Here is an 11,871-nt window from a genome sequence, read left to right on the forward strand (position 1 = left end):
GTAGAATGTATAACGTACATCGTATTTTTTTTGTGGCAAAGACTATAGTGAATATGTACCCAAAATTACCTGAAAAATCTTTTCTTCTGTGACCTGTGTATCATAGAGCGAATTGGAAACCAAACACATAATTACTACAGCTAGCCATGCATGACTATTAGATAAAAGCGCAATCAGAGAGGGTTTTAACCATCTTGACTTGCCTCTCAACAATTACACACCACAATCTACAACCCAAAAAAATGGAACAGCCTGTATTGTAAAATATTGTTGGGCTTTACATCACTAGCAATTTTCAAGCACCTTTATTAAGGGCCATCGGAAAAGCCATGACAAAATCAAAAGCTGCCCTTACCACAGGAGTCAAACATGAGCAAGTGAAGATCCCTTCCCGCCCTGTTCACCTCCTATGCCTCCCTTTAAATCTAGAGTCCTGACCTTGAAAAACTCAAGCTTTGAGCAGGAATCTTCATCGCTAACTTATACCATATCGCCGACTACAGCATCAATTTTTTCAGCCATGACATATGCCATAACATGTTTGGTCTGCCGTGCCTTTAATACTAAAACGTTTGTCGGCTAGTGACTAAACCTGCTACAGGTCAAATGATTTCTAAATGTACATACATATTCTGCCTTTGACCTTTGAGTTCTCTTTCTTAGAAGCAACTTTGCCTCACCATGATGATCAGTGTTTGTTTTTTAAATCTGCAGCTTGCATGAGAAGTACTCTTTCTTTGTTCTACGTTAGTGTTCTATATATATATAGATGAAGAAAAATAAAAATATGTTTTATAAACATGTTTGATTAGAGAAACAAAAACAAAAATATAAAATAATATATTTTTATTATAGTTTTGAAATGAATTTTTATCGATTTAAAACAAGAATAATAGAAAAAATATATTCCTCACGTCCCTGTCTCTTTCATCAATATACTAATCAAATGTTACCTTAACATAAAATATGTACATGTCCCACATTTGAAAATCTTAATCGGTCGATAGAGTATTTATAATTGTTCATAAACTCACTATCAGATTATTTCCCCTACTAAATTATGACGCTCGATCGCAGCATCATTTAGTTGGTATATATACAGTGTTTTTTTCCCTTCCTTCTCCTGCTTCAATTTCTTCTGCAATATTTCAGATATAAAATTCAGTTGTTAAATCTAAATAATAGAGTTTTTGGTTTAAAATGATGTGTCAGTCGCAAAACAAATTAAAGGCATCTTTCAACCTGCTGCTTGCCTGTTCACAGTCTGCAAGACAAAGTTTATATTTGGCTAAACTCTGGGATTGAGAATTAAATGAGTGAAAAATTACATGGAAATCTTCTGAATCAAAGCTTACATCTGTTTGTAAATTTGATAAAAATTATTTTTTAAATTACTTTTTAATGCATTAAAATATTTTTTTAATTTTTTTAAAAATTCAATTTTAATATTAGGATATCAAAACAATTCAAAAACACACAATTTTTTTTTTAAATTTTTGGAAGCCTAATTTCACAAAACACTTAAATTGCATCTTGCATTGAGTTGGGAAATAAAATTTTTAGAATGTCATGAGGTAATAATTATTCAATTATTCTGTACTCAGTGTATAGATACTCTATCTATAATGTCAATAAAGAAGTATTCAGACTGAGAAGTTCAAACGAAATTACAACAAGCTGTTAATAAAATAAAATAAATAGAATATCTTCATTTCATTGCATATATCTAGTTGTAGTACTGGGCAACCTACTGAGCATGTTTCCTCAGCTAAATTCTTCAACCTTTCCTTTGTGTCCCGAGTTAACTGCAAAATCAAGCTCTTCCATAACCTAATTAAAATGTAGCTGATATCGGCTGGCCTTCCTTGATAGCTAGGCAAGATGCCATGGAAGTGAGTGTTGTTGAAGTTGACTTCTGCCGAGTCATGACTCGTATTTCTTAATCAATACCACATTGGTGAGCTAATGAACCTTCCAAATCCTCTATCAGAAAACTTGGCTTCTCCAGAACAGGAATAGGTGGTATTTTGTGGAATCACCCTAGAGTATTTTTAGATATTTTTTTTATATTGGTTGAAATTTTAGACTCCAATGTAGCTGAGCTGAGAGCGGTAGTTAAAACTATCGAATTATCAGCCTCTAATTACTTTCTACATTATAAACATATTATTATTAAATCTGATTTTACTAATGTCATTAACTGGATAAATAATCTTCATAATAGGTCTTGAATTTTCAAAAAAAAAAAAAAAAACCTTCCAATTCCATAGCGTGCACAACTACCTTAGCATTACTAGTCAGCATAATGCATGGTTTCTTTATAAGAAAGGAAAGTTTTTTTCCTTCTATTTTTTCCCCTAAAACATTGACGAAAATTCCTTATCTATATATAAAGCTGCCCTGCCACAGAAACTGGAAAGTTCTTGATACCACGAGGATGCAGTGAAGACCGAATATGTTCAAATAAATAAATAAAAAAACACAAGAGGCCCGTCTTAAAGGGGTGTATATTTAAAATCATTTCGAAATGAGATTTAGTTTCGATTAACGTTTATATAAAATTTAGTTTTTATTAAAATTCATATAAATTAATTTGAAGATGTCCTTAGCTTTTGAGGGGGACAAAAACGCTTGGTGTTGGGTGTTGATGGTTATCATGTACTTACAATAAAAATGATCCGAGCTTGAACTGCCATATTAATCCAGATTAAGAAGGTATTTGGCATTGCTCACTCCAACTATTTTTTTTAATTTTTTTATTTTTAGATATATACTGATATTAAAATAAACTAAAAAAGAATAAAATATTATTTTAATTTATTCTCAAATAAAAAATTAATATTTAAAAAATAACATTTACTATATTTTCCAACCGACACTACGTTATGACATTCGGATCTCTTACGGCAAAGCTCACAATCAAGCAAGAATGCTGGAATAATGGGCTTTAAGATTTTAGCCCGTTGCTGGGTTTACTTTTATTTCGGCTCTTGGGCAGCCTCTAGTGCCAAGTTTTGTAAGAAAATGACATTAATAATCTTTAATGACATTTTGATTATTATCAAACAATATTTTAGGTTTAATTTTTAGTGTAAAGGAATGAATAAGAACAAAACCCTATTTAAGTGGGACTTGATCGGATTAGGCATACCCAAACTCATAAAAAATCTTTATTAAAAAAACATCTGAACTATAATACGAAAATAAATCTATTTACTAATTAATTGAACTTCAAAAATACGTTTAAATCTATCAACGCTCTCAAATTTCAAAGACATTAACATTGTTAAAAAAATTATGATACTTGTGTAATGGAAAAGTAGGCTTGATGTGAATTTATTTTATATATTTGCACCATAAAATAATTGGCTAGGTATATATGTTTTACTTTTGTAAACCTTAGATCCAAATTTTAAGAAGGTGAGGTTGGATTTAAAAACTGAGGGAGTTACCTTCATCGTCTGGCTATAAAATGATGACAATTACACTTGAATATATGTTATTCTATAGTAATTAATATTACTAGTGACATTTCAAACACATGCCGGTAAACATCAATTGTTCCTTAATAATGGTAGGTCCAAGAGTAGAAGACCTGGACAGGGCTCGGCAGAAAAAGGTTAGGTCCGAAGATAACTTAAAATACATGTGAGATACAAGAAAAATATCTTTAAAAAAACAAAATCATGTTAGTTAGATTGTTTAAATTCCATTTGAAATTATATATATATAAAGAAATCCATTTATAACTAGCATATGTGATAGAAACAATTAAGATCGATGGAGAAGAAAGATTTTAACATTTGTAGTTCAAAATTATCTCAAAAGGGAATTTATTTTATATTTCTATTGGTTATATAAAATCAAACATACTTATGTTTTTTATTTTATTTGAAGACATTAAATAAACACAACCTATATATAATAAAGGACAAAACCGTTCAATAAAAAAAAGGGGGGGAAAACACTCCAAGCAAGCACCGATTATGTGTTTTTATGTCTAAATGATTCGAAAAATCATTTAAATCAAGAACTACCCAATTTTCGCATGTTCATGATCAAGAATTCAAACAGCAGGAAAAGGAGTACCATACCAGACTTTTTTTCAGAGCCATATGTGGGCATTATATTATGGTTGGGTTGTTTTTTAAAATGAATTTTATTTTTAATATATTAAAAATATATTTTAATATCCACGTATCAAAATAATATAAATATATTAAAAAATTTAATATAAAACAAAAAAATAAAAAAATTTATTTAAAAAATATATTTTTCAACCATATTTTAAATGACTTTGTCCGTATCATTGATAGTGAAAAGATAGGGGGGGATCTAGGACTCGTGGCTCAAATTACTGTAACGAATGTCTATCATGGAATTCATTGATTTATCATGGGTTACATCATCGAGGTTCGAGGACATGAAAGTTGGTACACATTTTTCACGCAGGGCATGGATATGACAGGTGTAATTTCTTGGTTGTTTTTTTTTGGTAGTGTGAAAGGAAATTATAGCTTTTCCACGAGCCTAACTCCCTGCTTTGCTTTTGTAATTAATGAAGTGTGAACCTTGAAAAGAATTGGTGATGCCGAAGGAGCTGATTTCATGGCCATCTCTCTAGGGTAGAGACCCCAATGCTTACGTCTACGATAATAACATCTCCTCCTCCTCCTCCTCCTTTTCTTGTAATATGAAGGAAAAGAATTTATTTCTTTCCTTTGTATTATTCCTTTCTCGCATGCCTAACTCCCTACTTTTGAGAGTAGGTTAATTAATTAAGATTATGAAATGAATAGGTTGTATTGAGTGTTGGCTTGTGAATGCGTGATTAATCGGATGGTGTTAGGATAACTAGAGGTAATCATGTTTTATTTGATTTAATTTTAATTTAAAATAACTAAATTAAAATTTAAAAAAACTAAAATTAATTTAAATTGACTAGTTTTTTAATTGGTCTAATCATTTTTTTATAATTATTTTTTTCTAGTTTTTTCAATTTAATTAATTTTTTTTCCTCATCCCTACCTGTAACCAAAGAAACATATCTCACTTTTTTTTAGGTTGAGAATGTTAAGGGAGAAAGAGGATGGTTCCTGTATACTTTATTCTAGTTGATTAATGAATTGGTGTATTTATTAGTGATATAATTAAAATCTCTACCGGCTTGTTTTTTAATATAAGATCCAGGTGATGGAATTTTAATTTTTATTAAAATAATGTTGGTTAAAATAAAAAAATCAAAAGAAATGAAACTTTATTTAAAAAAATAATAATTAAGTTTATCCTAGTCTTGATTGGATTATTCAAGTAATAGATCAAGTTACTTGCTTCAATCATGTAAATGGCGCAAATTGAAAGCTAGCTTATCTTATTTCAGTGCTGATTGAAAACGTGGGCTAAATGATATTTTATAAAAAAAAAATTATACTTTTTTATTTAAAATTATTTTAGTATGTTAATATCAAAAGTAATTTTAAAAACAATTGCACAATGTTGTGGACGGCAGCCTAATGAATACACAGAAGCTCTTGCTAATGGGCTGCGGGTTATGTCCTTGGATGGATGGTAACTTCTAATCTCATAGTATTGGCTGCGAGAACTAGAATCTATGATTATTTATACTCTGGATGTTCCTAAAATCTATCATATTGAACAAGTCGGGTCAATATATATTTTTTAATTTAAATTAAAACCTCGTTGGATTCCCCTCTTTGGATGTTCGGTCCCATGGCCCGACTAGCTTATCTAGGGTTGCTCGTTGGTTATTTCAGCAAACCGCTGTGGTTTCTTCCGGTCTATTGATTCCTGGTTTTAGTGTGCCCGGGAATATGTGATGACATGTACAGTTTTAATGTTTATAGATAGATATTCTTAGGCATTTTTAAGGGAGCTGCTAAATGAATAGCTATATATATATATATTAACTTTTCTTTCTTTATTTATTTTTCATACTCTACAGGGAAGGAGAAAGGTAAACAAAATGTTATTATTTCTATATATCTCTTAAAGGAGCTAAAATTAATAAAATGAGACCAATAAAAAAAATAAACCAATTAAATATAGCTATGTGGAAAAAAAACAATATTAAAATCATTAAAAAAATAAAATATTTATTAATTCTACTTTAATAGAATTGATTTTTTAAATGGTTTTTTTTACTTAAGCATGTATAATTAAAAAAACTATATTTATACTATTTAAAATATTATTTTATCAATTTATCTATTTTAAGATGCTTTTACAATTTTGATGAATAAGAGTATTCTGGCTCGTTGCGAATATAAAATCTCTCTAGTCAAATCCTAAAGTCCCATCACCAGCACAAGAGGGAAGATAAACTCCCCTGTATTAGTTCTGCAATGATCTAAAAATTAATTTTGATTTTTTTTATTCAAAAGAGATGTTATTAACAAGGAATCTAATTCATAAATCCAACATGTTTTTACGTTATTTTATTTTATATGAATGTGAAGTGAAACTGTTACCGGGAATTAAAAAGGAATAAACCCATAAAGATAGTGGTCAAATATTCAAAGGAAGTAAAAAAAAAAAAAAACAAATACACCGTCGTCGTCATCAAGGAAGAGGGGGGAACGACAAGAAGACAGCCAAACTCTGACGTGACCAGCACACTGACCACAAAATAAGGAGAATCAAGGAATGGAACCGTGCATGCCTCCAATAGCGACGAAAGATCCAATTCCAAGAAACCAAAGATGAACCACTCATGGTTTTAGAAAACCTTGAATAAATAGCGCATGGAGGGACAGGAACAGACCAACATTAGCAGCAGCAACATTATAATTTTTTATGTAAGTTAACTAGTTAAATTTTAAATTTATTTTTTAGATATTATTATTTCAAATGTTATAAATCTTAGAAATACTAGAAATTTATCTAGTTATTAATTTTAAAATTTTAAAAAATTAATTGAGGTGTGCATGTATAATTAAGTTAATCTGAACACTCATGTTAAAAAAAAAAAAAAAAGTTCTTAGCCCAAAAATATACTTGAGTGATGCATTGTTCTCATCTTAATTAGTCAAAAATTAAGAATCAACAACCACACTTGTGCCATTCAGGACATTGATCCATACCATTATGAAATGAATATATAATATTACAGTTGTGGATTTTAACTTTACCTTGGGAACTTAATTTCATTTAAAAAATAATAAATAATTTATAAATTAAAAACTTGAAAAACCTTTAAAATATATTTTCTTAACATAAAAAAGAAATTGTTTCAACCCAGAGGAGTGGCTTTAGTTCGGTAAATGATAGGTAAGAGCTTGCTCCACTATGATTAAGTGCCTTGATGTTCAAGTAGTAAGAACTTGTATTTACTTCCAAGAAAGAGATAAAACAAGGAAAAAAGAGAAACAAGAGAGAGAGAGAGAGACAATCAGTCAGGTGAAAATAGTCTTATCATGAGTTACGGATTTGATTTTTTTAATCCAATCTCTCTCTTAGGCTTAAAAAATAACTACTCATGCTAATTACTCTATAAATACTATATATATATATATTTTTTTGCCTTCAACCATTATGAAATTTATTTTTATCTCTCCTCTTTAATTCCATAAATTTCATTTTGATTGATAATTGTATTAAATTGGTTACTTATTTTTATATATTATTACATATTTGAAGGGAATATATACACACACACAGTCATTAATTATAATTTTTTTTTGGTAATATGTCATTGGAGAAGAAAATACATCCTAAATAAATACTAAATTCTCATGCACTTTGAAAAGGGCACGGGATTATGGGGCATCGATCATGGTTGATCTTTATGTAAGTGATCAGATATATAGGTCATCGATTCCAAATTATATAGTGTTTGTGTGTATGAGACTTCTAGCTTTATTATAAAGTCTATATATGACCCCATGATGAATCAAAAACGAAAAATTATACCATTTGAATATGATCACTGAGAATGTAAGTAGTCGTCCTCCCATAATGTCAAGTCCGTAGAACAAGCCATGTCATCCCAATAAACTCCTCTTGCCATAGCTGGCGGGGTAAGGATCAAACCCTCTGCCATGCTATCAAGTAATCCTGGCATGTTAAACAATGCCTCCTCATCAAAGAACGTTGCATTGGAATGATTAGGCATCTTCTCTGGGCAGCAGTTATTAGAGCATGACATGACCATATTTGAAGAAGGCTCTTCATTAGAAACTTTCTTGTCATATATCTCAACACTTTGTGTGTCAATTAATGAAGGTCTTAAGACATTTTCTGTGCCCTTCTCATGTGGAAGATCACTTAAAGATGGACTCAAGACTTTCCTTGACCTTGTCACGCATGAAAGTTTCTTATGATCAGGTGATGAGGAAGAAGAACACGAAGAAGCACTTCGTCCAAAGACCTCTGTAGCAGCAAGGGCAGCCCTTTGTATATCTTCGGCAGAAGACGACTTTGCTCGAGGAAGTATCAAAGCTGAATCAAGAAAGTTCAAGGCAGCAAACTCTCCTTTAAGTGCTAAAGCAGCAACATCATGTGCCCTAGCTGCCATTTCTGGGCTCTTGAAGGTCCCCACCCAAATTCTTGATTTCTTGTTTGGTTCACGCACTTCACATACCCATTTATTCCCATTTCTTCTCCGTACCCCCCTATATACCGGATGCCGCGTCTCCTTGAACTTCTTCCTTCCCGCTTTGTTCTTCTTCAAAACTACAACTGGCCGCTCTTGCCCTCGTAGAGGATTATTAATATTAGGGCTGTTGCATTGCTTGCATGATAAAGTCTGACAAATTGAAGATTGTGACGATGAATAATTCTCAAATTCCATTTAAGCTTTTAACAAGAGGAGAACAAATAGTTGAGAGCCAAAGCTGCAAGAGGTCAAGCTAGATATATAAAGTGGTCTGCACATGTAATGTTTATATACGCTAGTAATTCATTCACGAGCCTGAGACTGCCGAAAATAATGTACATGAGATTAATTAATTATTTGACCATTTCATTTGAGAATTGTTCAATCCGCGAAGCAGACATGGTAACAGTCATGGTGTTACACGAGCAACACACGGATGCTCGGGCTTCCACATGTGTGGATCAAAATTCATGGGGCCTGACAACCCCATTATACATTTGAATTATTAATAGTATGAATAACAAGACAGATTAGTGGGACCGATATTTTCTATGAAAGGACCCGCATTGATTAATGTTGTTCACGACCTTGAATGAGGACCCCTTGCTGGTTTCGATTTATTTGGAGGCAGTACTACCTGGTTTACAAACTCAGTAAGTAGTCATGTTGTGGGGTTCATTGAATTGGAAGGGGAGTAAAAATGGTATAAAAGAAAGGGAAAAGAAGTGGGAAATGAACGTAAACTAACAAAAAAGTACTTTTTTTTCCTTTTGTTATGATTTACAGGAAGAATTTAAAACTTTTTAGAGAGAGAAGAACACGGATGTGATCCATACATGTACCATAAGTAGTCAAATGCTATGGTTTATTTTAAAACATAAACTACGTGTTATGTATGTATTGTCCGAAATTTAAAACAATTTATTTTTATTGCTTAAATTCTTCACTCTTGTCAGATTTATGAAAACACGAAAGACAATTAAATGAATCGACGTGAATTATAACATAATGTCTCTCTCTCTCTCTTCATGACACGCATTTCTTCGATCCAAGACACAAAAAAAAAAAGGTGGGAAATTAAGAAATATAGGGTTGTCTTTGTTTTTCATGTGCAAAAAGATAAACATGGAACAAAAGAAAACACGGCCATCACCTCTTTTGATGACTTTAACGGACTACGTTATTTTAGGCTTTTTGTTTTTGGGAGGAAATAATTTGTCTTGATCATACAAGTGTTATTGATAAAACTTTCTTGGAGAGAATATATAATTAATTTCTTTTTTTACATTGAGTTCCGTCATGGAAAAAAAAGTTAAAAAAACATTATATGGTGCCTGTAATACATAAACTTAAATTAAATTCTAAAGATAATATTTTTTCTATAATTGAATTAATATATAACCTAGTATGCATGTATGCATAGTTACTGTGAAATAAGTAAAGAACCTTTCGACAATATATGATAGGTGTCGGCACCCAGAAAAAATATTCTCCATCTTGGCTTTTGAGCCAACAATTTAGGCATCAACTGTGAAGTGGAGTCCACTACAAAAACAAATTTGACTTGAATTGTCTAAAACACAACAGATTTTTTACTACAGAATTTGATCTTTTAAAGCAGCAAGGATGCCCCCCCTTGAGCTTTCTAATTAACCCTGGTAAACTAAATTAGCCACATACTTAGATTTGAACATTTTGATATATTTACAACAATACTTGTATTAGAGGTTTAATCATCTTATCAAGAATTTGCCCATTACTGATCACCTTGCACGTCTCTTTGCACCACCCTTGTATATATCTTCCAAGGTGGGAATCCTTGCTAGATCTTCTAGGTTTTAGTCCATGTACTGATCCCCAGTTGGACAAATTAGAGCTTACATGACAAAATCGAGGTTCTTCGTTTCTCCGAAAGACGATATTTCTGTCATGGGGCAATGATACAATGACACATCGTAGCTGACAATCCAGTTACTTGTGGCTCAGTTTGACGTTTTATAATATCAAATTTTTAGTTTTTTTATTGTAAGATTTTACTGTTTTATTATATTTCTACGTGCAGTCTGGGAAATCTTGGACTTCGTATTAAGCTTAATCCGTTTGTAGTTACCATGTCATCTTGCAATAATTATTTGGGTTTTAGCATAATTAAGCTGGTTGTTTTGATTCAATAACCGGTACTTCAGATTTCAATGTCTATTGTAACCTCTGCTTGGATGCATATATTTGTTTACTTACTTGAATCGGTTGTTTCTATATTAGTTTGCTTGTAGCGCTGGGTAGAAGAGAGCCTGTAGGCGCTCACCGCGCGCTCTGGTAATTATTTGTCGCCATCATGATTGCTTTTTAATACATTCATAACTAATTACCTGAGTTCTTATACTCTCTTTTATTCCTCTGAACAGAGCGAAGGATTTTGGTGCCGATTCCTTACTACACTAGGAGGAGCCTGACTTCTTGTTGACATGTTTGCAGACGTGAAAGGCTTTTCCCTAATGAGACATCACTCTAAAGGCAAGATGCTTTCAGTTTTTATTAGTTCGCATTAAACATTGATATATTTTCTCCATTTTAACTGTAGTCTAATCCATTCTTTAACTATTGAACGAACACTAATCGATATATGCAGCTGAACAAAACTTGATGTTCATACATTGGTCATTGTTGAATCTTGTTTCCCATTTTCTTCTGTCATTTGTGGTATACTCTCTTTTGATGAAAGGCAGAAGGTATTCTCACAGGGTCCTTTCGTATGCTCTCATAGCTAGTTGAATGAGAATCCTTGCTGAAGTTTTTGAAGCCGTCAATTGGGTGCTGGTGGTTTAACAGTAAAATCTCACGCATGGAGGCACAAGTGCGAGCCCAAGTGATTCCTCATTCTTGTAATGATATATCAATAGAATTTATTGAGAAACGGAGGAAAGGTTACGCGCTCTTTTCTGTAGAATATAACGATTCACGATTGACAGCACAGGTATCAGATAAGATGTTGTCAAATCAGTAAGGATAGGGAGGGAAAGAATTGCAGAGTCCAAGTGTTTTTTTTTTTTCTATTTTTAGATACTTTTTTAAAATATTTTTATTTAAAAAAATATTAAATTATTTTTTTAAATACGTGTTTATGTTTGTATGTCACATATTATATATATTATCACTTTATGACGTTATGCTGACTGACATCATAAGAAGAAAAATAAAAGAGAGATTTCTCATAATTGTGTCAGTGCTCCCTCGTGATACATGTTAGCCTATTGACT

General features: G+C 31.7%; 1 protein-coding gene across 1 annotated transcript; it reads right to left on the reverse strand.

The window, feature by feature from the left end:
• Positions 1–7,773: 7,773 nt before the first annotated feature.
• LOC105139748 (dehydration-responsive element-binding protein 1F-like) lies at positions 7,774–8,988 on the reverse strand. The gene has a single exon (XM_011046319.1). The coding sequence runs from the start codon at positions 8,807–8,809 to the stop codon at positions 7,943–7,945; it is 867 nt and encodes a 288-aa protein (XP_011044621.1). The 5' UTR covers positions 8,810–8,988; the 3' UTR covers positions 7,774–7,942.
• Between the last annotated feature and the right edge of the window lie 2,883 nt (positions 8,989–11,871).

Source organism: Populus euphratica, unplaced genomic scaffold (assembly GCF_000495115.2).
Source record: "Populus euphratica unplaced genomic scaffold, PopEup_1.0 scaffold3.1, whole genome shotgun sequence".
NCBI classification, from domain to species: domain Eukaryota; kingdom Viridiplantae; phylum Streptophyta; class Magnoliopsida; order Malpighiales; family Salicaceae; genus Populus; species Populus euphratica.